Source organism: Glycine soja, chromosome 15 (genome assembly GCF_004193775.1).
Source record: "Glycine soja cultivar W05 chromosome 15, ASM419377v2, whole genome shotgun sequence".
Lineage (NCBI taxonomy): Eukaryota > Viridiplantae > Streptophyta > Magnoliopsida > Fabales > Fabaceae > Glycine > Glycine soja.
This window is the reverse complement of record NC_041016.1, coordinates 46,924,488-46,951,237: the sequence shown is the minus strand read 5'-3', so window position 1 is coordinate 46,951,237 and position 26,750 is coordinate 46,924,488. Positions and strand designations below refer to the sequence as shown.

Sequence of the window (26,750 nt, the reverse complement as noted above, 5' to 3'; positions counted from 1 at the left end):
AAGCATATACTTACAGGGAACTTTCAGAATCTAGTATGAATATAAATACAAATAAAAGCAAGAACTACGCGTATCAGTATTGTCGATGTTGTACTCACAATTATAATATTTTCAATGATCAATCATATTAAACATATATTATTGCATCTTGAGAAGAATGTATATTTTTTTTTCCAGCTACCATCCATTTATCAATTAAATATGCAGGATCATTAACGAATTAAACACATATATTACACCTTCAAGGGAAGCATCTAAGTATCAACATTTTTTTTTACAAATTCACTCCAAGAAAACCATTAACCTCAATAGAATATTTCGTTGTTGTTTTTTTTTTTTTTTTCATGAAAAGCATAAAAGATAACATCAAGGAACCCTAGGTTTATTGTTAAAATTAATCCACTCCACACAACTCAAATTGGAGCCCCACTTCCAGTTATATACATATGATTGCTATTATTATATAATTCAATTTTAAATCAAACTTCGCAATAGGCAAACAATTCACATGAAATTAAAACTTGCAGCATATGTAAATAAATTAATCTTTGCACAAATGAATTTAAATCACAATGACAAACAAAAATTTAGGAAAAACAGAGTTTAAATTAAAAGAAACAACCCAAAATAACCCAAAATTGATCCTCTAGGAATCCCTATACATGTTTATTCTAATCCCCAAGTGTGAGTAACTCATCCCTTACCTCGAGGTAGTCGCTTAAATGTTCTCTGTTAGCAATGCTGGCGTCTCTGGTGCTCTCTAGAGCTCCTCCTCTGGTTGCTCTGTTAGGGTTCTTGTGCGTCAGAAAAGAAAAAGGGGCAGAAGTGTTTTATAAAAGCTGCTCTAGGTTAACATTTGGTTTATATAGTGGAGATTTATGACCTAATTATATTTTTATTTATTTATTAACTTATTACTGTATTATTTATTTATTAAAAAAAAAACGACTGTTACAAGGTTGATCAAGCCTAAGCATGCATCTAAGCAAAGAAATGAAATAGGATCACACAACTAATAAAAATAAATCAGAAAATAAAGAATCACATACTTAAACACTACTTCATTCAATCAACATTGTCAAGATTTAGTTCATATGGATCATGATTTGATCCCAAAGAACATAAAAATCCAAATTTGCAATAAAAAAAGAAGAGAGAAAAGAGAAAGAGAAAGAAAAAGTTGAAAATTTATCATTGAATCTAAAAATATGACAAAAAGGTATTGATTGAGATGTTACAAGCTTTTTTTTTTAATAAGAGTTGAATCTATATTTGCTTTCCTAGTCAGACGCTCGATGTAGTGATGACACTTCTCGCTACAACCAGACTTCATCTTTTCAAAGGACATTTAACTTGAATCTTTATGCTTTCCGCCCAAGTGTCATTGAAGCAAGATATGTACTTATTGTGGCGAGTTCTTGATCAAGCTCTTGATTTTCAGCTTTCAAATTCGTTGGGACAAGGTGCAGATTCGGTGTGACAACTCTTTAGATTCTTTCACTTATACCATATCATTCTTTGTTGTTGCGAAAGTCCAATAGCTATGGTGAGCTTTAGTTTGCAACTCTTCATTCCTTTAAACTCAAGATTGCTTTTGTAACATCAAAATTTAATAAACATTAAAATCTATATTTTTATTTTCTGAAATTAATTTATACAAGTTTATTCACAAGAATCATAAAAAAACAAAAATAATTAAAACCATGTCGCTCATCCCCCTGTCACGTACTATTCATTCCCTTCAAAGATTCAAGCTTTTCTCTCCCTCTTCGTGCTTTTCGGATACCCTTTTGACCCAATTGCGTGATCCCCTGATTGCATGTCTATGGGGTTCGCATGCTCCCCACCCTCAATGCCGCCGGCGACGTCCTTCTCACCGACCCCCTCTCGCCGCGGCTCGGTAATATCGGCCATGGAGATTTAGTGCTGGTTCGGTCCCCTCTGAACCCTAAGATCAGGCTGATGAAGCGCGTGGAAGGGGACAACGTCACTTACTTCGACGCTTTGCACTCTAAAGCTGCTCAAGTTGCAGTGGTGTGTGTGCTTAATGGTTTGTTGTTCATTTGCTTTTATTGCACAATTAATCTGTTTTGTTTTGTCCCCTGTAGTACTTGATTGTGAAAAGAGCTTAATAGTTATCCACTGTCCGTCTAAAAGTTTTTTCATTGTCAACTAGGGCATGTATCCAAAAGCACTTCTAAGAGAAAAAAAAATGAACATAGCTTCTTCATAAGCTAAAATTAATTAATGCACAAGTTAAAAATATGCTTTTAGAGAAGCTAATGTAATAGAGCTAATACAAATTAGCTTGCGCAGAAGCTAAGATTTTTTCATTTTGTTTTATTTTCTTTTCCTATAAGTGCTTTTAGAGAAGTTTATCCGAACAAACTCTAATTAGAAATCATCTTTTGATATGACTTTTAAGGTAGTCATTGTCAAAGTCAAGAAACTTAAAATACATGATGAGTTTTGGGTTTTGATTGGATGATGGTGTAAAAAACTTTACATTGTTGGATAACAGAAGTCTTTTATATGTACCTAGTTGATGGTTTTATTGTGTTAGGCAGCAAATATGAGATTGAACCTGTTGCAAAATTAGGGGTTGTTTGATTTCAGTCTTTTGCATTTTTTTATTTCACTTTGTTTTCTGTTTTCAAAAGTTGCTAATTGTTTGAGAAATGCTGAAAGCTATTGTCTTCTGTTGTCATTTTGCATTTTCACTTTTTTCTGGATAAACTTCAGAAAACATGAAAACAGAAAGGTTTTCTCAAACTAATGGCTCCGTAGTTTTCCTGTTATGAATTTAGATGAATATTTGCAGTGGAGTCTACTATATATAAATGTGTAATTGCTATAAAGTAGTGGCTTAATGGTTTAACCATGCAGGATCATAGTGAGTAGAGGCAGTTGTAAAAGTTGCTTTTGTCATGAGATCGAAAGCCTTTTGTCAATGCGTTAATTTATGATTTGTCAAAAGGTTGTTTATATGTTGTGCCCCATTTAGATGAGTATTTTTGGCAACTCATTCTACTGATTTAGATGTCTAGGCTACATTTTCATTCCATTACCTGGCAATAAGTTATATGATGCCACATAGCAGCCCTTTCCTGTGCATAACATTAGCAGCAGAGTCCTAAACATGATGGAATGAATTTCTGTTTTATGGTAATAGCTGTGGTAAAAGATGAGTTATTTGCTTATGATGGCTAGTTTTGTGACACAAAATTCCCCTATGATTTAGGCTGAGAGATTTTTTTTAAAAAAAAAATTATAATAGTTTTTTTTATAATACAATTCTCTATTTATTTTAAATCCACACCCTTATTTATTTGTGTCCATGCCATTTTGATAAGGGAGTCGTTCTAATCCAATTACTTTTGTTTTTTTAACTTAAGACGCTATAATTAGTTATTAACTGTCTTTGTGTCAAGAAGTTAATTACGTATTACACAATAATCTTATGTGTTTCCCAAGCTTTCTCTTTCCCTCTGCTTGGAATTTATGTTTAGCTGGTTGCTTTGCTATCTATGTCCATTATTTTAGTTTATTTTTTTTATTGCTATTATATTTTGTTTTGTCATTCTTTTGTCCACAGGTGCCAAAAAGACATGTTTGGATTCAAGGGGATAACATTTATGCTTCCCGTGATTCACGGCATTTTGGTCCTGTTCCATACGGTCTTATAGAAGGAAAAGTGTTTTTCCGGGTAACTGTTGTACCTCATACATTCTACATTCTTATGTATTTTAAGGATTGGTTCTTTAGGTTTCACTCCTTTATTCTTGAGATCTTTAGAACTTCACAATTCTCTTGGGTTGGGTTGTGGGTTGTAATGATACTGTTATGTTAATATAATGCTGCTAAGTTTTTTTTCCCTTTCTCACAGATACTCGAAAACTTCTGATTTTATAGTTGCAAGTGTAATGCATATGGCAATTACTGATATTTGTTGCTGATCTAGATTACTAGATATCATAACCTAGAATAATTTGATCTTTGAGTGGAATGTGAAACATGCATAGGTCATTTTGAATAATTGGTTGAACCTTTTTATGCTTTACTACAATTATTTTACTTGATAGGAAAAGAATGCATGTTATTTAAGCTCATGTTGGCAGGTACAAAATTGTTCTATTTGCTGATTTTGATCTTGTGAATACTATATGTTATTAGGTATGGCCTCCTGATAGCTTTGGGCTAGACCAATGAAGAAATTTTAAAGAAGGTACTGTACTTTCAGTTGGGTTTGAGATGTCTGTTTTCATCTTTTTTTAAGGCATTTATTACAGTCTTGAATGAATGTTATGATCTTTACTATAGAGAAAATGAAATCTTTCATATGAATTTCTGCTTATTATTAGAGTTAAAATTGTCAGGTTTTATGCCTATTAATGCAGATGTTTGAATGTTTAAATTCTCATGATATAAGGCTACCTCTCTTCTCCTGTCAGATTTTTTCCTGTCTATCTCCTGGGAAGAGGGAAAGTTGACTTTACCAGGTAGATCCAGCTGTGTAATTTCCGAGTAACTGGAATTTGGAAATATCATTTATTTAGGGAGGAGCAAGATTTATGAGTTGTAGTGGAGTTGTGATAGAGTACAGTATATGGGCCCTAATGCTACTGGATCAGAAGATAATGTGTTAGTGGGCTTTAAACAAGACAGGTCCATGTTTTTGAGAGTCTATGAGCATATGGAAAAAAAAAGAGAGAAAAAAGAAGATAAGGAGGTAGCTGCTTATGTGGCAGTTATTTGGAATATGCAAATATAGAGCATGGAAAATAAGGGTAGGAACATTACATGACTATTCTGTTAGGACCCTAGTGGTTAGGCAGGGAGAAAATATCACTTCACTGAGGAGCATTGCTCTGGTTTTCCTTGTATGAGAGCTTAGTCTCTAGCTGATATTCAATATATTTTGTTTCTTTGCCATTGATCCCATCTCTGCATCTTACCAAGCTGCAAGGATTAATAGGACAGAGATTGATTAGTCGTCCTAAAAGAAATCGCAGTCAGAAAAACAAATTAATATTATTAATTTTTGTTAGTCCTTATATTGTTGGAAATCATTGAGTAAAGAAAAAGTGATTGGCAGAGATCAAGAAGAGGAATAAAGTTTGTGAACCTTTCCCTAGGGTGCGAGCCTAGAGGTAATGTGGTCTCACTTTAGTGAGGATGAGTGACATGGTGCTGCTAATGCCCTGCCTAATATATAGAGATAAGCGAAAAAAGGTTGATGAATAATCAAGTATGTTAGCAGACAAATGTTAAATAATAATAAGTCTGTAATTTAGAAAACATGAAATCTGATTATCAAATCACAGTTGATTTGTGATTCAGTGGAATAGGTTTGTCAACAAATGAAGTACTTTTTATTGGATACTTCAATTTGGTAGACCTGTTGTAAAGGTGTGATAATCTGCCTTAGACAATCTATCCAGAACTCATCAGAACATTCTGGAGGAATGTTGAGTTTGCCAACAGGAAGGTTATTGTATTCAAGGTTCTGGGAACCAAGGTGGTGCTCTCAAGCGAATTGATTACCAAGGCAACTGGGTGCCTTCATGAAGGAAGCACCTATCAAGAAGGATAGGAGAAAAACTATGAATCCCATGTTGCAAGGGCATTGTACAAGGTGAATGCCGACAAAGCAGGTGACCAGAAGACTATAGTTTACAACCTGATGTGTGATAAGGCCAAGATTTGGGCCAACATTCTTAATAAAAGTGTTCTCCACAAAGTAGGATCAAAGAAATCTGTGTTGAATCTCCACAAGTTTGTGTTATTTCACTTGATGGGGAATCTTCCATTTGACATGCCTCACACTATCTACATCAACATTTTGAGAGGTCTAAAGGGCTTAGGTGGTCTGGACGACATCTACTATGCTACCCTAATCAAGAAGGTGCTATGTGATCAAGGCATCTATCATGTCTTTGACAAGATGGACGATAACTTTAAGCACACCATTATAGCCAAAGGATCAGTTATTGCTAAGCAACAAAAATATAGCAAAACTAACTTGAAAGCTATGAAGGTTGCTTTGAAACAAAACCTCAAGAAAGCTCTTCAGGTGGACCTAGATGCAATAGACAAGAGGAAGCAAAAGAGCCTTGCCAAGGCCATCACAGATGAAGACAGAGGTCTTAACAGCTTTGGCATTGCAAAGAAGATTTAGAAGATTATGACTGAACAACAGAAAAAGAAAAAGCCAAGGAAACAATCACATAAGGAAGAAGAAGAGGAGAAGATTACAAGGAAGCACAAGACAAAGAAAAGACGTGAACAGTCTAGTGCATCCATCCCTAAGTGTCTAGCCAAAGAAAAGTCATTACCACAAAGGTTCAAAGTCCTAAGTGAAACAAATGAAGAGGACAAGGGGTTTATGCAAATAGCTCTTCCAAAGCAAAAGGCTACGACCCAAGCTACCCCTACCCCAAAAAGGACAAAAATCATCCAACGAACCCCTGAAGTCAAAGAATTTGTCATTCCATCCATTACCCCAAGATGAATCAAGACTCAAGCTACAAAAGCTAATCCCAAGTTTAGTGAGAACGAATGGACAGTCTCCTTTACTGGTAACAAGGAGAATCTCGCTTCATCCTCTTAAGACAGTGAGTCTGTTGATGAAACTTCTGTCTCCCTTCTCAAGATGTGTCCAGTTCCCACAACAAAACCGTGTCCACCTCCATCCCCCATTCACCTCAAGAAGTTCATAGGATCAACACAACAAACGGAAGCCTTGATAGATGTTCAAAGGTTTTCTCTAGCATTTATTGAAGGTAATCCACTATCTGCATCTTCCTTCTCTAAGATCATCCTTGCTGAACCAACTCCCGAGGAAACCATCATAGTACATGTGAATGTAAGTATACATGATTTTGATGATGTCAAAGAAGAATCTAACAAGGCTGCTTCAAATGATAAGCATTTGCTTCAAGAATAATTCAAGATTGCTTCAACAAACAAAGCCTTGTTTCAAGATTCACTAAAGACCAAGCCTTGCCTTAAAACAAAGTGTTTTCAAGACATTCAAGGCTCTGGTAATCGATTACCAGGAAGTGTAATCGATTACCAGAAGACAGGGTTGAGAAATAGCTGTTGAAAAATGTTTTGAATTTGAATTTTCAACATGTAATCGATTACCATATGTCTGTAATCGATTACCAGCAACGAAACTTTGGAAATTCAAATTCAAAAGTCATAACCCTTCAAATTATAACTGTGTAATCGATTACACAAACATTGTAATCGATTACCAGTGGAAAGTTTTCAGAAAATCTGCCAACAGTCACATCTTTTCATTAGATTTGTGAATGGTCATCAAAGGCCTATATATAGGTGACTTGGGCACGAATTTTAGAGAGAGAGTTTTGCTGGTCCAAAATGTCTTATCCTCTCAAAAGAAAATGAGAGAGATTCCAAGAGAACTTCATTGTCAAATGCTCTCTCAAAGAACTCTTGGGCAAACACTTGCACATCCATTAAGAGTTCATCCATGGATCTTCATTGTAATATTCTTCTCTTGAAGAGAGAATTCTTCTTCTATTCTTCTTATTCAATGAGATTGGTTAAGAGACTGTGAGTCTCTTGTTGTAAAGGATTCCTGAACACAAGGGATGGGTTGTCCCTGTGTGGTTCAGACTTTGTAATGGATTTTACAAAGATAGTGGAAATCTCAAGTGGGTTGCTTGAGTACTGGACGTAGGCACGGGTTGTGGCCGAACCAGTATAAAACTGTGTTTGCATTCTCTCTTCCCTTATCTCATTTATGTTATTGCAATCAATTTTGCCTTGCATATTATAGAACATTATTAAATTGATTGTTGTTGCTTCTTCTGCATTCTAAGCCTATCCCTCTTAAGATTATTGAGGCCACAAGGTCCAACAAGTGGTATCAGAGCAGGATTCTTGTATAAAGTTTAAAAACTTCAAGAATAGATATGGCCTCATCCAAATTTCCATTTCCTGAGGGAAATTATATCAATAGGCTCTTATGTTCAATGGTGAGGGTTATCATTATTGGAAAACCCGAATGCAGATCTTTATAGAAGCCATAGATCTAAAGATATGGGAAGCCATTGAATTTGATTCATTTATTCCTACAGTGGTAGAGAGAAATGCAACTACATAAAAAAAAACTAGAGAAGAAAGAAGATGATGATGAAAGAAGAAAGAAGAAGGTTTCTCTTTAGCCCCAAAATGCTGAGTGCGATCAACTTGGGCACATGAGATTCAATTGTCCTGTGTTTAAAAGAAGAATGGAAAAATCCGACAAGATGAATTTCAAAGAGAAGAAAGAAAAGAAAGGATATATCACTTGGGAAGATAATGTCATAAATTATTCAAGTGATTCAAAGAAGAAAATCATAAGTCTGGGTATCGTGATGAAAGACTATGAAAATGGAGAAGAGCAAAGTCGATACATTGATAGCAATTTCTCAAAGTTTATTCATATTTCTCCCCAAGATAAATGAATATGTGATTTATGGAGACAACAAACGAAGACTTCATTTCTCCCTAAGAAAAGTGAATATGCGATTTATGGAGACAACGAACAAAGGCCACTTGATCAACAAGCCCAACAAGTGATATCAAATGATACCAACAGGTCACTTGTCTTTGATTAATTACTTTTGATGCTTGTTTGCTACTTGAGTTTAGATTTTCCTTGATGATTGTGTTTGATGATTGATTGATTGTGTTTTTTGATTAATGTGTTTGTTTTTGCTTGTTTGATATTTAATGTTTGTTAGTTTAATTGATTGATTATATTTTATATTTGATTAATTGTTTTTGATGATTGTGTGTTTGATTGTCTTTGATGTTTGTTCCTGATTGAGTTTTTGATTGTTTTTAAAGAATCTATTAAACTTTTCAAATTAGTTTCATGTTTTAAGAAAACTATTTGAAATTTAGAAAAGGAAATTTTGAAATTGAAAATTGAAATTTGAAAAGTTAAATTTGAAAATTGAAAATTAAAATTTGAAATTTGAAATTAAAATTTGGAAGTTGGAAGTTGGAAGTAGTTATTGGAAGTTGAAAGTTAAAAATGGAAGTTGGAAGTTGGAAGTGGAAGTTACTGGAAGTTGGAAGTTGGAAATGAAAGTTATTGGAAGTTGAAAGTTGAAAATGGAGGTTGGAAGTTGGAAGGGGAAGTTACTAAAAGTTGAAATTGGAAGTTGGAATTTAAAATTTAAAATTTAAAATTTAAAATTTAAAATTTAAAATTTGAAATTTGAAATTTGGAATTTGAATTTTTTAATAATAGAAATTATTGTGTATAGTTAGTTAGTTGATTGTTAATTTAATTAATTTGATTTGAAATATTTGATGATTGATTGTATTTGATTGTATTTGATTGAAGTGTTATTGTACTTGTTTTTGCTTGATAATATTGAATGATTGTTTTAATGCCTTTTGGTATCACTTGATTCTCATACATTGCAACAAGTGGTAACATCTTTCTCCTTTCTATTCATGATTTGTTTTTGATGTTGACAAAGGGGGAGAGAAAGATAAAAGATAAAATAGTAAGAAAAATTATCTATTGTTTTATGAGACAACTTTTTATATATGAAAAATATGAAATCTTCAATTATCTCATATAAGCAATCATTGTAAAACCAAGGGGGAGTAAACTATATGCAAATAGATATTTTCTTTGTTGTTGCTCCTAACCTACAGGTGGTTGTCATCATCAAAAAGGGGGAGAATGTAAATCATGAAGAATTTTGATGATATCAAGAAGAATTTGCTTGAGAAAGAGGGAGATGTAAATCATGCAAGCTTTGATGGTGTCGAGAAGAAATCACATGTTTGTCATTATCAAAAAGGGGGAGAATGTGAATGTAAGTATACATGATTTTGATGATGTCAAAGAAGAATCTAACAAGGCTGCTTCAAATGATAAGCATTTGCTTCAAGAATAATTCAAGATTGCTTCAACAAACAAAGCCTTGTTTCAAGATTCACTAAAGACCAAGCCTTGCCTTAAAACAAAGTGTTTTCAAGACATTCAAGGCTCTGGTAATCGATTACCAGGAAGTGTAATCGATTACCAGAAGACAGGGTTGAGAAATAGCTGTTGAAAAATGTTTTGAATTTGAATTTTCAACATGTAATCGATTACCATATGTCTGTAATCGATTACCAGCAACGAAACTTTGGAAATTCAAATTCAAAAGTCATAACCCTTCAAATTATAACTGTGTAATCGATTACACAAACATTGTAATCGATTACCAGTGGAAAGTTTTCAGAAAATCTGCCAACAGTCACATCTTTTCATTAGATTTGTGAATGGTCATCAAAGGCCTATATATAGGTGACTTGGGCACGAATTTTAGAGAGAGAGTTTTGCTGGTCCAAAATGTCTTATCCTCTCAAAAGAAAATGAGAGAGATTCCAAGAGAACTTCATTGTCAAATGCTCTCTCAAAGAACTCTTGGGCAAACACTTGCACATCCATTAAGAGTTCATCCATGGATCTTCATTGTAATATTCTTCTCTTGAAGAGAGAATTCTTCTTCTATTCTTCTTATTCAATGAGATTGGTTAAGAGACTGTGAGTCTCTTGTTGTAAAGGATTCCTGAACACAAGGGATGGGTTGTCCCTGTGTGGTTCAGACTTTGTAATGGATTTTACAAAGATAGTGGAAATCTCAAGTGGGTTGCTTGAGTACTGGACGTAGGCACGGGTTGTGGCCGAACCAGTATAAAACTGTGTTTGCATTCTCTCTTCCCTTATCTCATTTATGTTATTGCAATCAATTTTGCCTTGCATATTATAGAACATTATTAAATTGATTGTTGTTGCTTCTTCTGCATTCTAAGCCTATCCCTCTTAAGATTATTGAGGCCACAAGGTCCAACAGTACAAGTATTAGGATAGATGAAGCATGATTATGTGCACACACCATCTAAGGCCTTCACAGCTCAGATGCCGTAGTTCATCTATAACCTCCACAATGGACATGTTTAGTATTGCCACAAGTCATAAAGATGCAACCACATTGGCTTACACCTGGCACCCAACAAAGAGTTAACCATATACTGAGGTTACAAGTAGCATGGAGAAACCTTAAAAAATGTAAAGAAAAAAAGAGCACCCAAAATAGTATCCCCAGTGATCTGTTTGAGAAGCACAAAAGGGACCTTTCATAAGAAGTGGACCCACCCAAGAGAGAATTCCAAAAGAAGATGAATCTTTAGATGCCATTTACAAAAGACCACTACTCCCTTAACAACCATCATGCACAAATGTATGTGAGAAATCAAGCCACTGCCTACCCTTCAGGGTTGTACATCTCTAAGGCCACCAATATCAAGGTAATTGTTGATAAGGTGTGTTCTCTTCTACTCATCTAGGATGATGCTAAAATGAAAGGATTCAATCTACACTACACTGAAGAAATGCTCTCAAGGCAAATGAAGGTGGAAGTTGCCAACTACCTAAGAAATTGGAGTTCATTGTTTAGTGGAAAAAGCTTGTTCATGCTCCAGATGCTTATAATGCAAGAACCTTTTGGAATCAGATCATGTTGGCTGACACCTTGAAGGCCTCCACATCCGATTATGATGGAAGTGACAATGTTGTTCACCGTGACATTATTCAAGTGTTACATTCAGTCAGGAAGTATCACTTTAATTGTGCTTGCATCTGCGTAACAAAGATGCCTACAACTACTCATTCATTTAGCGTCTTCTACGATATCCCACTATTCAATACAAAAGGACTTAAAATCCCTTTAAGAGGAGTGATGAACATATGATAGCTCATGAATCAACTCCATGATGCACAAACAGCTAAGAAGACTAAAGAAGAAGAAGAAATGATTGTTGTTGCAATGAAGGAAAAAGTTGCCTCCGTCCAAGCTGAAGCTTATGCTCAAGCTCTAGACTATACCATTGTACGTGGGGTCATTAATGTTCTTACTAACACTAGCATCATGGATGAAACACCAAAGACATCCAATGCAGCCATAGCTGATGAAGTTGTCCCTCAAGACAAGGAACTTGCATCCTAGAAAAGTACAACCTTAAATGAAGCTACCTTAAGAGAAAAGGGTGAACCTGATGTTGTTGTTGTTGTTTACTCTACAAGCTCAAGACCTACCTCGTTGAACTATTCGCCCCCACTACTATAAGTAGAGATTAGGTGCTAGACATGATTGGGCAGTTCATGAAATCATTTGTTGAACGCTAACCATAAGAAAATGAGTAGTTTAGGCTCTCCATGAAAAATGCAATAACAATCCAGATCTCCAAGCTAGGTGTTGTTCTTCAAAATCTTCAACAAGCTTGGAGGACTATGTTCGGAGTTGTTGTTGAACTTGCACCTACACCTAAACCTCCACTTTTTGAGCTGACACCACGCCTGTTGAACCAATACCTCCACCTATTCCTTCTTCACCTCCATTTACTCAACCTCCACCACCATCATTATTTCTCTCTTCAAACCCATCGCCTTTTTGCTTATGACAAAAAAGGAGAGAAGGAGTTTTGATTGTAAGAGCAAACTCTTGATAGATGAAAAAATGGCCTTGGAGTATCTTGATTTTTTCACTACCATATATTAGCATTTTTTAGTTTTTTGATTTACACATATATCATCATCATGCTATGCTAAACTCAAGGGGAGTTTAAATGCATTACACATCATACTGATTATGTTTTTGTTACTCAAAATTTATATTATTTGTCATTATAAAAAATGGGGAGATTGTTAGGTTTGGATGACCATTTTTCACATATTAATGAGTTTATGACAAGTGGATGGGTTCAACGTTATTAAAGGACTTAACTGTTGTTCCCGCACTCACCCAACTGCGATACTAATTAGCAAGTGTACTGAGTCACAAGTAATATAAAACGGTAAGAATCAAGTATCGAATCACAGGGAACTTGTTTCATTCAGAGAGCATTCATTCAGAAGGTAAACATTTGTATAAAGCCATTAAGTATAAAAAGAAATGGAGTCTATAGTTCTAATTTAATTGCAAAATTAACTATCTAAAGGTGAAAGATAAACAAATGATTAAAACGTTGGGTCTTCCTACTGAACATACTTGATGTTATTAAGTATTTTTTTCTATTTAAGGCTGTTTTAGTGTTCTATGCTGAAAATAACTACCAAAACCAGGATCCCTCGAGTGAATGGGTCTAACTCTATTTAAATTTCGTTCTAGATTCCTCGTCGAACTTAGTCTAAACAAGTTGCATTAAGAATACAACATGATATAAACTAAATCCCTGCACTCTGTGTCCAGACATACAGTTCTCTAGCCTGCTCTATCCAATTCTAAGGATTTAAAACACTTTCCAATGCCATAAATTCTAACTTTACACATAAATGAGTGATCAAGCCACAAACATGCAAGAATTAAGTGCAGATAGAAGCAATAAACACATAAAAACAACTTTAAATAGATAGTAAAAGATTTTACATCAAAGTTTAGCAGAAACCCCCAATAAGAGAGTTAGTCTTCCATTACAAGTTAGCACATTTCAGCCCAAGAATAGGTTTTTGAAGGATAATTAAGATTACAAAGTAGTGGGGATGTCTCCACCTCTAAAAACCTAACAATCACTCAAAATCTCTCAAAGGCTGAGACTTTAAGTCCAAGTTCTTCTCTCTCGCTCTATTTTTCGGCTGTTACATCTCTCTTCTCTTCTTTTCTCTTTTTCGCCAACTTCAGTCTTTTAAGGGCTTTCTGATCCTGAAGGCTCGCTTAGCGCCAATTTCCCGCTAAGCGTGAGTTAGTGAATTTTGGCTTAGCGAGCTGGGCGAGCTGAGCGCCAAAAGAGACAAATGACTCGATGAACGAGCTGATGGCGTGTTGGATGCATGCATGAATGATAGATTCTCTTCCAAATCCTCTAAACCCGCTAAGCGAGCTGAGTGTCTCGCGTAACGGATGCTACTCGCTAAGCGCATATGTCTCGCTTAGCGAGACACCAACTGCTTTAACCTTCTTTTTTCATTCTTTAACCTGAAACTGAAGTTAAACCACATTAATTCACAATATTGGGAGTATCTACTGAGTAAAAATTAAACTAAACATAAAAATATGTTCTATCCTACAAAAAGAACCATAAATTGGGGAAAAAACATAAATTTCATAAAACTTTTCAATACGATAGTTAGTCGTAAATGACGACTAACAACTGTTATTCACATATATTGTCCACACTCAAAGGCAAATGCTTTATTAATTATTAACCAATGCCCAATGTGTTAAAATCAAAGGCTTCCATTCGCTATATGATAACTGTGAAATTTAGGTTTAATTAATAGTCAATCTTGATTAAGAATGATTAGAATTCCTCTATTTTACTATTGTTTTAAATGAAATAATGAGGATTTTAATAACATTTTAATTTTTGACCAGCGGGATTCAAAAGAAGAAAATTACAAGTGCTTTAGAAGAAAAATTGATACAAAAACTTAAAGAAAAAGTCTTAAAAAAAGTTGAAGATTGGAACAGCTCGTGTAGTGCACAAGACAAACTCATCGCGTCTCCTCGCCTAACGGCTAGTTCAAGCTTAGCGCGAAGAAGATCCACGAAGAAGCCCAAAGGCATGCTTTGCGACACCCTCTACCACACACAAATATATAATAATAATAAAAGGAAAAATAATGCGGGATTAATTAAAAGTTTTAAAACACATTTAAATAAAAACAATTCAAAAAGATAAAATGTTTAAATCCACTTAGTGAAATCATAATATAACTTTTTCGAATAAATGATAAAATTGTCTTGGCTCAGAACAAGGCCACCCATTTTAAATGGAAAGAAGTCACACTAAAACAGAAAACATAAAATAACTATATCATTCATGAATTTATAACATATGAAATAAAATCCTATGACTCGATGTTGCATTTATCAGAATATTTTCTTGTCAGAGGCTAAGTCTCTCCATCTCCACTATAGAACTCATCATATGCTGACTCACCTGAAACAAAATGGTAATCAGCCCAAACACAAACACATTGGGAGTGAGTTATCACATTTCTAAATAAAATAGGAATAAACAAAAACATAAGCAAAATACATTATACAATTATTTATAACATAACTCAACTTAATCCAATCCATGTTACTTCACTACTATATCATTTAAAATTCATGTTTTAATTATCAATCACATTACACATGAATCACATACTCAAATCATATTTCATGATAAATAATTCACAGGCGTTATGCAACAATTATACTAAGACTCAAGCTTATATGCAATGTGATACCATGTGAGTGAAAAATCATACTAGAGCACTTAGGAGTACATAATAAGACACATCACACAATCAGTATGTAAAGTCACTCTTGCTGGTCACTCTATTTTACGATAATGTTACAATTATATGAGATCAACATAGGCTTAAATGAGCACTCAAACTAAGTGTATTTACCCTAAGACTTAGATTATGAAGAATTTGTTAGGATCTTACTGATGCAAGCTCCATTGGAGCTTGTAGGCCTAGGATCTTCTTCATCAATGGATTCCTTTATTTCTTGGAAGATGAATGGCAGCGGAATTGAGAGAGGGAGAGAGGAGACACCACTTCAAGGAGAAGATGAGTCTAGAAGAAGCTCACCACCATAGGAGGCCATGGATAAGAGCTTGGAGGAAGAAAGAGATGAATGAAGGGAGAGGGAGAGAAGAACACGAAATTTTGTGCTCTAAATGAGCTTTGAAATCTGAAGTTTAATATTCAAATGATCAAAGTTGAAAAAAATGCACACACATGACCTCTATTTATAGCTTAAGTGTCACACAAAATTGGAGGGAAATTCAAATTTCACTTGAATTTGAAATTGAATTTGTGGAGCCAAACTTTGGAGCCAAAATTTCACTAATTATGATTAGTGAATTTTAGTTATGGTTCAGCCCACTAATCCAAGATCAATTCCAAGATTCTCCACTAAGTGTGCTTAGGTGTCATGAGGCATGAAAAGCATGAAGGACATGCACAAAGTGTGACTATATGATGTGGCAATGTGGTGTAGTAAGCAAATGCTCACCTCCTCCTCTAAAATTTAATTGGATTGGGCTTCTACCAATTCAATTAAATTTATTTCCAACCACACACATCAAATATCCACTTAGTGTATGTGAAATTACAAAACTACCCCTAATACAAAAACTAGTCCAGGTGCCCTAAAATACAAGGGCTGAAAAATCCTATATTTTTAGGATACCCTACCTACATTATGGAGCCCTAAATACAAGGCCAAAAAATAATGAAACCTTAATCTAATATTTACAAAGATAAGTGGGCTCATACTTAGCCCATGGACCCGAAATCTACCATAAGACTCATAAGAACCCTAGGGCCTTCTCTTGCATCTCTGGCCCAATCTACTTGGAGTTTTCTATCCAATGTCCTTGCGGGATAGGATTGCCTCATTCCCTCCCCCTTGAAAAGGATTTGACCTCAAATCCCGAGGTTCTTGAAACTCTGGGCTTTTTTCCTCAACACCTGTAAAAAGAACAAAAACATATGTATTAGTGGTGCTTAGTATGTTGAAGTAAGGTAAGGTCTGAAAACTTATTTCCTGGGCATCTTTCCATGAAGGAACATGGTTCCTCACCAACTCAATGAGTGGTGCTACAAGTATAGAAAAATATGGGGCAAACCTTTTATAAAAGTTTGTTAAGTCTTGGAAGCCCCAAATTTTTCTTACACTTGGTGGAGCGGGCCACTCAGGAATGACCTTTATTTTCTTAGGGTTCATGGGAACCCCTTGCTCACAATTTAAAAAATTAAGAAAAGTAAAACAATAGAATTTACCTTTTTCTGTATTTTCATGTTGATTATTCCTACCAAAAAGTATGACAAACCTAAGGTGTCCCATATGAGTGACTAAGTTTGTATTGAAACTAAAAATAAGAACAAACCTACCTAATGAGTCCCTATGTACACAAATCATGAAGATGTTGGGTGCACGAGTGATTTTACAAAAGAGTGTTGCACCACCCAAAGCATTCATCACACCACCTATTTTAGGGATTTGATGCCTAATAATACCTATTTTGGGTACCAACAAAACACAAGGATTTAATCTCTTGCGAACCAAACCCTCATCCAACAACTCCTTTACTTGAGGAATAAACTCAAGCCTAAGAGATGTGGCAATGCTAACAAGTGGCTTTTTACAAAGGAGAAAATGTGGAGGTTGTCTAAGAAGGGAAATTTCTTTAATATTTGTCTTTATTTCAAAATGTCTTTCCTTCTTAGCTAACCTCTTGGAGGAGACACTTACCTCCTTACACTCCTCCTTAACCATTAAAGGTTGTCCTTCTTCTTGGGGGTAGATCTCTTCACTAGATTCTTCCCCTTTTGCTTCTTCACTTTTACTAGAGGAAGGTGAAGTAGTAGCCTCATCTTGGCTACTATAAATGTCTTGGCCCCTTATAATAATGGTTTTCTTGGTAGGGCATTGAGAAGTAATGTGTCCTCTTCCAAGACATTTAAAGCACTTCATGGAGCTAGTCTTCTCTTGCATACTAGCCTTAAGGGGTTGCTTTTCTATTGTATTCCCCTTATCATCTTTGGGCTTAGAAGGTCTCACCCCTAAGATTCCTTGACCTTGGTCTTTCTTTGGATAAGAGTGAGAGCCATAAGATTTTGAAGTAGACTTCCTTTAAAGTTGTTGCTCTACCCTTATTTCCCAATCTAAATTAGCCTCTACATTGTCCTTCCCATGGAAGTATGAGAGTTTAATGTTAACTTCTTGAGGCTTTCTTTCATTTTCTCTCCTATGGGAGTGAAGTCTAAGATGTGACCTATGCCTTCCATCATAATAGTCACGAAGTTCTTCACTTAGGCTCTTGCAAGAGTTATGACTACTATAGGAGACATGTTTTTCTCTTTTCATTTCTTTCCTTATTTTTCTTCTTTCTTCCTCTATTATTTTCTCTCTTTCGTCTTGACTTATTTCTTCCACTCTCTTTTTACCTTTTTCTTTTCTCGTTTTTCTTTCCACAAATTAAGGGATCTCAACTCATCTAATATCTTATACAAGGGGTCCTTAGGAGTAGAACCCTCACCATTAACACTAGATGAAGAATGAAGACTCATATTGGTTCCTAAGTTATGGTTCTTTCTTGTTGGGGGTTTGAAAACAAAAGGTAAAATAAACTATGGTTGAAACTAGCCAAAATAAACACTAGAAGAGGTGTAAAAGATAAGGTAAAAACTAATTGGTAAAAGGCAAGCTATCTAAGCGGTTTGACAATGGAGGGTAAAGGAAATAAGCTATGAAAATAAGGTGCAAGAAATGCAAACTAGGCGGATCCTAAGAGTGTTTGGATGACGTAATTTAAGGTTCCCAACAAAACACTCACTATCCTAAGGGGAAATTGTCTAAAATTATTACACACAAATGGAAGTAGGGTGACCTAGCGGAGGCTCCCAACTTACTTCCAATGAAAGGTCTTTTTGTTACAAAATTTGAAAGCAAAACAAATTGCCAATTACAAAATTACAAAGAAAAAAGTCCTCAATTGTGGTGGCTATTCTTTCTTTAGTGTTTCACTCAATTTGGAGTGCTTCTTAGTCCAATAGCTCTTAAGGTGGTTGACCCCTTGCTTCTTGACTCAAATTCTTCAAGATATGACACCAATCCTCCTTTCCAATTCTCTGTATGGCAACTCACAAACAAGGAAACAAAGAGACAAGCAATAACCAAAGACAAAAAAATTTGAAATAAAAGTTAAACCAATAGAGTTTTAACAAGACAAATTTCCAAGGATTATTCAACAATTAAAGCAATGAAAAGCACAAAAAATCAAGCTAGGACTCAAAGAGAAACCTAGAATGGCTCTAGAGTAGAGTAGAAAAACTCTAAAAAAAAAAGACTCAAGAAACCTCTAGTTTTGGCACTTGTTTTCACAATAATTTTCAATTGAAATTTCAGAACTAGGATTGGTATAAAATAGGCACCAATTATAGAACAAATTTTGAGCCAAAACAACAAGCATACTTTCCTTTCACTTTTTTTATTTCTGGACACTGATTTTTCTGCCAACTTGTGAGATTTGTCTTATTTTTTCCTTTAATCCAAATCGCTTGGTTCTTTTTTTATAATTTTGGTCCAGATGTCTAGAAAATTCAGTAAAAGTTTTAGCTCAAAAAACGTAGTGACCAATTCCCAGTAATTTATACAAGTTCGTTTGTTCAAGCTGTCAGCACCAGCGATTTCAACCTAGAAATCAAGAGTAGTGTTTATGTTGCTTAAGGCTTGGATAGTTACAATTTGTGTTTGCTTATACTCAATTATCTTGAATAACACAATTAAAGAGAGCTTAAGACTTATTTTGATTCACAAATCCAGCCACAACTCAACTTCATCACAGGCATCATGTAGGAAACTTAGAAAACAAAAAAAAAGTTCAAGAACAAGACTACTTCTAGGAATTGATTTAGAACATGTTATGAACTAAATAACATGCATGAATTAGACTCAAAATTCAAAAGATAGGCTAAGAATGACAAGAATACATGAACAAATGTATCTAGAATTCAATCAACAAAATAAAATTCAACACAAGCTTAGAACATAATGTGACAATTACTATGACTAAACATGACTCTAAGACAACATGGATTAAGTGATTTACACTTAGATTTTTGTGTTTTTTTTTTTCTAATCAATATTTTGGAACAAAATTTAGATCTAAAGGTTCAGCACATGAATATTATGAATGAAAATTGATAGAACCTAAAATCAACACAAAAACTAGATTCAAGAGTAGATCTACAAAATTTGAACCATAGAAATGCAAGAACAAGTGTAGATCTAAGATTTAATTGGTTTATTTTTTTTTAAATCTACTCTAAACAGCACCATACCACAAGACAATAGAGGATATACATGGAGAATAAGATGAAAAACAAGGAATTAAAGATAATTCACCGAACAAAAAGATAGAGGAAGCAAAAAAACATCACCTAGATGAAGATGCTCTGATACCACATGATGCAAGCTTCATTGGAGCTTGTAGGCCTAGGATCTTCTTCATCAATGGATTCCTTTGCTTCTCGGAAGATGAATGACAGCGGAATGGAGAAAGGGAGAGAGAGAGGAGACGCCACTTCAAGGAGAAGATGAGTCTAGAAGAAGCTCATCACCATAGGAGGCCATGGATAAGAGCTTGGAGGAAGAAAGAGATGAATGAAGGGAGAGGGAGAGAAGAGCACGGAATTTTGTGCTCTAAATGAGCTTTGAAATCTGAAGTTTAATATTCAAATGATCAAAGTTGAAAAAAATGCACACACATGACCTCTATTTATAGTCTAAATGTCACACAAAATTGGAGGGAAATTCAAATTTCACTTGAATTTGAAATTGAATTTGTGGAGCCAAACTTTAGAGCCAAAATTTCACTAATTATGATTAATGAATTTTAGTTATGGTTCAGCCCATTAATCCAAGATCAATTTCAAGATTCTCCACTAAGTGTGTTTAGGTGTCATGAGGCATGAAAAACATGAAGGACATGCACAAAGTGTGACTATATGATGTGGCAATGTGGTGTAGTAAGCAAATGCTTATCTCCCCCTCTAAAATTTAATTGGATTGGGCTTCTACCAATTCAATTAAATTTATTTCTAACCACACACATCAGATATCCACTTAGTGCATGTGAAATTACAAAACTATCCCTAATACAAAAACTAGTCTAGGTGCTCTAAAATACAAGGGCTGAAAAATTCTATATTTCTAGGGTACCCTACCTACATTATGGAGCCCTAAATACAAGGCCCAAAAATAATGAAACCTTAATCTAATATTTACAAAGATAAGTGAGCTCATACTTAGCCCATGGGCCTGAAATCTACCCTAAGGCTCATAAGAATCCTAGGGCCTTCTCTTGCATCTCTGGCCCAATCTATTTGGAGTTTTCTATCCAATGCCCTTGTGGGGTAGGATTGCATCATTCTTCCTGATTCAGGTTCAACCCCTAAAAATAATTTTTGCATGTAAACACTATTCTCGAATTACATAATATCCACAACCTCACACTCATGATTCAAACACGTTTAACATATTGTGCTACAATTTAATCCTCCAGGTTCCTAACTTAGAATCCTACATTTTTCTTTTAACACTAGTCAAGTTATTGTATAATTCACAACTCACAATACAAGTAATATCACATCAAGTATTAATCACACACTTATTCACAACCATATCTCATGTCTACAATTCAACATCTCACAATTTAACTAATTACAAAATATACTTAACAATTAGATAAACATGTATAATAATAATAATAATAACAAAACATATGTAAAAATATACAACTTAGCCTGTGAATGTTTACTGCTTTGAATAAAAATTACAAATATTTTTCGTGCAAATAAAATATTTATAAACTAGTCGGTAATCCGTGCATATGCACGCGTCGTTCGTCAACTTATTTTCGATGAAAGAATTAAAAGAAAGGTATTGTAAGAAAGGAAAAAGACTAACATTGATATTAAAAAGTTTTATATAGTGCAACATATTGATTGCCAAATCCATAGAACATAAGTATAAAGACAGTTCCAAACAAAGATAACTAAAATTGTCTGCCAAAATAACAAAATATATTCAATAACAACACTAAAACCTAATATGTGTCGCTGTCATCCCAATCTTTTTGGCGTCTAATGACAACTTCCCAGATTTTGTCGTGACGCTTATAGTAGAACGAAACTTCGTTGTCTGTGGCTGAAATCGCTCTCTTCAAGAAATTTATACCAAGGTTGAACCACATATTTATCACCAATCCTACTGTCAAGCACGATGATTCCATTGTAGTGGAGGTCTGAATCTTCTGAGGACTGTCATATGCTGACCACAATGGATTAGACATTGTGTGGTAGAGGGTGAAAGTTGCTATCGGAAAAAAGAAAAGTTAAGCATTGAAATTAAGATTTGTATAGAAGCTATAAATAGATATGAATATTTTACCAGTGAATACGGGGCACCTAGCTTGGATTGAGTGATGGGAACGGTCCAAATATGTTTCCTTGAGGCGCGACATGGTCTTTTGCATGCCTGCTGCTCTACTGGTGGAGTAAAGTCGAGGTCAAATTTAGAGTGGTGGTCATAGGCAAGGAAATCTATGGTTATCAATTCATAAATTTCTAATTCTTTCCTGAATCTTGTTAGGCCGTCAGCAAAGAAAAATTTTCCCCTGTGTTGCCTGACTCGAATTTCATAGGTGGCCCCATCATATTTGAAGTGGACGAATTCTGGATAATCTGGTTCCCATTGCTGGTGGTAAAAAACTGGTATTTCTATGGTGTCCTGCAAGGAAAAAAAAATCTGTTTTAAAAATCAAAAGCAGCAGCGGCAAAAGTAGGCAAAGTAGCCATTTGATTTTACTCTATCATAAGGGAATGCTGCTTTAAACTACAATATTAATGGGCGTCTGATAGCTGGGAATCTCATCTGTAGTGAAATGAAAAAAATTGGAGTTAGCATTTAAGGATTCTAACTTAGTAACGGAAGTAATTTTTGTTGATGTTGCAAAGAAATAGAGGACACAATTTTACAATATTAAAATTTGACGTGTAAATCAGTATTGGGAAAAAGATAAAAAATATATGCATATTGACCAATTTGATTGGGACAACATAATACCTAAATTGGAAAAATAAGTGAAATGGAAGGAAACTAAATTAATGTCTGCAGACCTAAATTGGGGTGTTGCTGCAATGGAATAATAATTGAATTTAAGTTGTTTGACATCACACTATTAGGATGGAGGAATCAGAGTTCTGAATCAGGATAATGAAAATAACATAACAAAACATGCATATAATATAACAACTAAGAAGTTTAATACAACACATGAAAATAATTGAAATAGAAGATGTATAATTCATGCAGAGTAATGAAAACAAAAGATGAAACTACGGGTCAATGGATTTAAGCATTGATTAAATGGAAGAAACTTTCAGAGGGTAGAATCAACATTATGAAAAGAACATAACAGACGATGTATATAACCTAACAACTAAGAAGCTTAATAGAATACATGGAAATAATGCTAATAGAACCCAACAAAATGCAATAGACACAAATGTGAAATTTGCGCACAACGATGGAAGCAAAAGATCAAACCATGTTGTAATGGATTTTTGCATTGATGAAACATAAGAAGTTTGAGTGTGTTATATAGATTTCAGCATAATAGCTAAGAAGTTCAATAGAATATGTGGAAACAACTGAAATAGAACGTAACTAAATTAACATTTAAAGAATTTAATAGTGTTGCTAGTGTTAAAGAATAATAATTTATTAGAATCTATTTAAGAATACACTATCACAACGACTGGAACATGGTTTTGAATTAGTATCAGGAAAATATCAAAATAGAACATGCATACAAAAAGAGTGAGTGGGAAAAATGCGGATTTAAGCATTGCTGACATCTAGAATGTCCAACCATGCAGGGAAACCTATAAAATACAAATATGTGTGTGCCAAATAACAATTGGTGCAATGACTAAGGTAGATGGCAACATAGTAGGTAAGAAACCTATCAGAAAGGGTGGAAAAAACCCAAATAGAAGATAGGAAAAATGGATAAAGGGTTTCGGACATGAAAGAAGGCTGAGTGACAAACGTAGGAAGTCACTGTGCATTGACAACCATGCATTCAAAGCTAGAAGTTAGAAATATGTATGCCCTAAATTGCAAGTGAAAAAGTGACAAATACAGATGGCAAGATAACCAATTTTGGTTCGAGACATGCATGAAAAATGTAAGCAAAAGCAAGAAAAAAACCACCAAATGAATATACATTGAGTGAGGTATTTGGTTTATATTGACCTTGCTTGAGGCAGTTGATGAATCCAAACTCATAGTGGCAGTGGCGTTGAGAGAGTGATTTCTGTAAAGCTGAAGTGGAGGTCGCAGAAAAAGGCAACGTGTTTTGGTGGTGTGAGGTAGTGGGTGGTGGAAGGGTCATTGCTTTCCCAAGGGTGTAACTGGTGGCAAGTTAAGCGATTTGGGAACTGTGGAGAATTGAATGCTACATGTGAAGATTGGATGTGAATGGGCAGCTTAATCACTGTGAAGCTACGTAGTGGTGGAGGTAGGTGAAGAGGTTTTTGATTGTTGAATGTAACAAAGATTTAGATATTTTAGAGTCAGGAATTTTTTTTATTGTTACAAATACAATGGCCATTATGAAATGAATCATGTGTCTAATGCTGAAGTGGGTAATCATTTGGGAGACATAACATTTCGTATGGCCTTTGTAATTATTTAAAAATGGGTAGTTTCGATTACAGTTGATGACATGAAAGTGCATTAGTTTAAGTAGGTTTGAACACTTGTTGATATCCTACTAAAAAAGCAACAATAACATATTCAGTTGGGAATCAGATTTGATTAAGGAGTGAGGTATATTTAATAAAAACAAAGGGGAAACCTATAACGAAAAAAACCAATAAGATGTAGGATTTTAAGTTTTTAATTTTCCCCTCAAAAACTAAAAGCCCACAATAACGGCAAATTGCAAACTAAAGTCTTGGACTATGAGGCAAAAAATTAGCTGAATTTATGGAGGTCAAAATGAGAAAGAAAACTGTCCTGGAATTATTAATTTTGGCAACCAATACATTTGTTTTTTAGGAATGTGATGTTGTGGTAGTACTTAAACTGTGATAAGAATAGCACGAAATAGAGTTAATTTGTTGAATGGTAGTATTTAAATTGAGATAAGTATAGCAGAAAAAAATATTTTTTTAGTGCAACTCATCAAAGAAATGCTTAATTTGCAGTTTATGAAAATGGATGGAAATTTAAAATGCAGTAAATAAGAAAATGTACCTCATAATGGAATAGTGGTTATTTGAAGCTGATGAATCGTATATTGGCTGATTTGATGATGTTTTAACTGCATATTAGAGACCATGAGTAAGCGGTAAATATAACTGTGCATAGAATAAAATTTGGAATTGCTAATAAATTGGATTTACCTTTTAATATTTGTAAAGACCTCTTTGAAAACCACATTGGTGGTTGAAGTCATTTTTTGTTTTGTTCTGATCATGTATTAAAATTTGAAGGCCTTTCTTTGACTTGACCCTTGGTAATGCAACATATAATTGGCCATGAGAAAAAACTGGTTTTGACAAGTAAAGTCCAACTGAAGATAGGAATTGTCCTTGGGATTTGTTAATTGTCATTGCATATGAAAACATTATTGGAAATTGTGTCTTCAATAGCTTGAAAGGCCATGGTGACTGAGAAGGCGACATAGACATTCGTGGGATATAAACATGATCTCTGACATTTGTCCCAAAAATGAATACAGCTGCTATAACATGTTTTGCTAGCCTTGTGACAATTAACCTAGTACCGTTACACAACCCTTGAGTTTGGTCTAAGTTCCTTAATAACATTATAGGTGATCCAATTTTGAGTTTGAGACTATTATTGGGTAAGCCAGATGTTGTCAATGAATTAAGAAATTCAATTGTTAGTAAGCGAAAATGACAATTTTCAATGGTTTCGGATTTATCAGCAGAATCATAGCTTAGATATTTCATTTGTTCACCTATGATTATTTTAAAGATGAAAACGCCAATTCATTAACAAAAAATGTCAAATTCACCAAAGTTGCAACATAAATCGTTATTATGATTTCCTCGGAACTAAAACATGAAAAACACAGTAAGATAATTTAGTATATGATCACCTGGTATCAATGTAAGTATATAATCATTAACTTGTTGGACTGTTTCATTTGTAGAAGCTAATATTGCTTTGGATTGGAAGTATTGGGGATCATTGTGATGATGACATAAATCTGGGAATGTAGAACTGACTATACTATGAATGGGATCATCATATTTTGTGATTAATAGTTCCTGTGGAATTTCAATAGTAGCATAGCCATCATTGTCATGTCCAATAATACCATCACCAATATCTATAATCCATTGTGCAAAAGATGCAGTTTCTTCTTGATCTGTTGCTTGCATGTTGTTTTGTAAGCGTATGTTTTTTGTCAGCCTCAAGACCTGACAATGATCTCATAGATAAGATGAATTAATTGTTGCAATAATAATATCAGAGCAGCTGCCTCTCGGAATCACTGACAGAATCTGTCAGAAATCTCCACCAAAGACCATGACTTTACCTCCAAAGATTTTATTGTCCCTTGAGTTGTGTTTGATTGTGATCAAGTGTCTCAAAACAGAATTTGTGAGTCATAGGCGCTTCATCCCAAATGATTAGACATGTCTAATTTAGTAGTTCAGTTAATTGAGTTCCTTGATGGATATTGCAGGTTGAGTCTTCAAAAACTGGAACAAGAATTTTGAATTTTGAATGTGCAGTTCTACCTCCAGGCAATAATAGAGAAGCTATGCTACTAGAAGCAATCATAATTACAATTTTATTGTCAACTCTTAGTGAACTTGCAGCAAATATTTTCCAAATGTATGTTTTTCCTGTACCTCCATATTCGTAGAGGAAAAACATACCACCTTCATCTTTATTAACAACTTCAATAATCTGGTTATAAATTGATGCTTGTTGGTATGAAATCAACGATATGTGGTGTTAGATGCAAAGAAGAATGAATCCAGTTGAAGCACTTAATTGTAGAGGAAAATAGGTAACAGAAAAATGGACATAATGTAGATGCAATTGCCTTTGGTGTTTTGATGATGATCATGATGATATGATGCAATTGATGCAAATGGGCTTTTCAAGATTAAA

At 34.5% G+C, this 26,750-nt stretch overlaps 1 protein-coding gene across 3 annotated transcripts; it reads left to right on the top strand.

Moving 5' to 3' along the window:
• Positions 1-1,272: 1,272 nt before the first annotated feature.
• LOC114386887 (mitochondrial inner membrane protease subunit 1-like) lies at positions 1,273-26,750 on the top strand. Of its 3 annotated transcripts, none has more exons than XM_028346951.1 (4): positions 1,273-2,034; positions 3,596-3,706; positions 4,174-4,225; positions 26,317-26,750. In XM_028346951.1, exons 1-3 carry the CDS (start codon positions 1,837-1,839, stop codon positions 4,207-4,209), a joined length of 345 nt encoding a protein of 114 aa, XP_028202752.1. In that variant the 5' UTR covers positions 1,273-1,836; the 3' UTR covers positions 4,210-4,225; positions 26,317-26,750. The 3 variants fall into 3 exon arrangements, with proteins under 3 accessions (XP_028202752.1, XP_028202751.1, XP_028202750.1); XM_028346950.1 differs by lacking the exon at positions 26,317-26,750 and adding an exon at positions 4,452-4,717; XM_028346949.1 differs by lacking the exon at positions 26,317-26,750 and having other exon boundaries at positions 1,274-2,034; positions 4,174-4,717.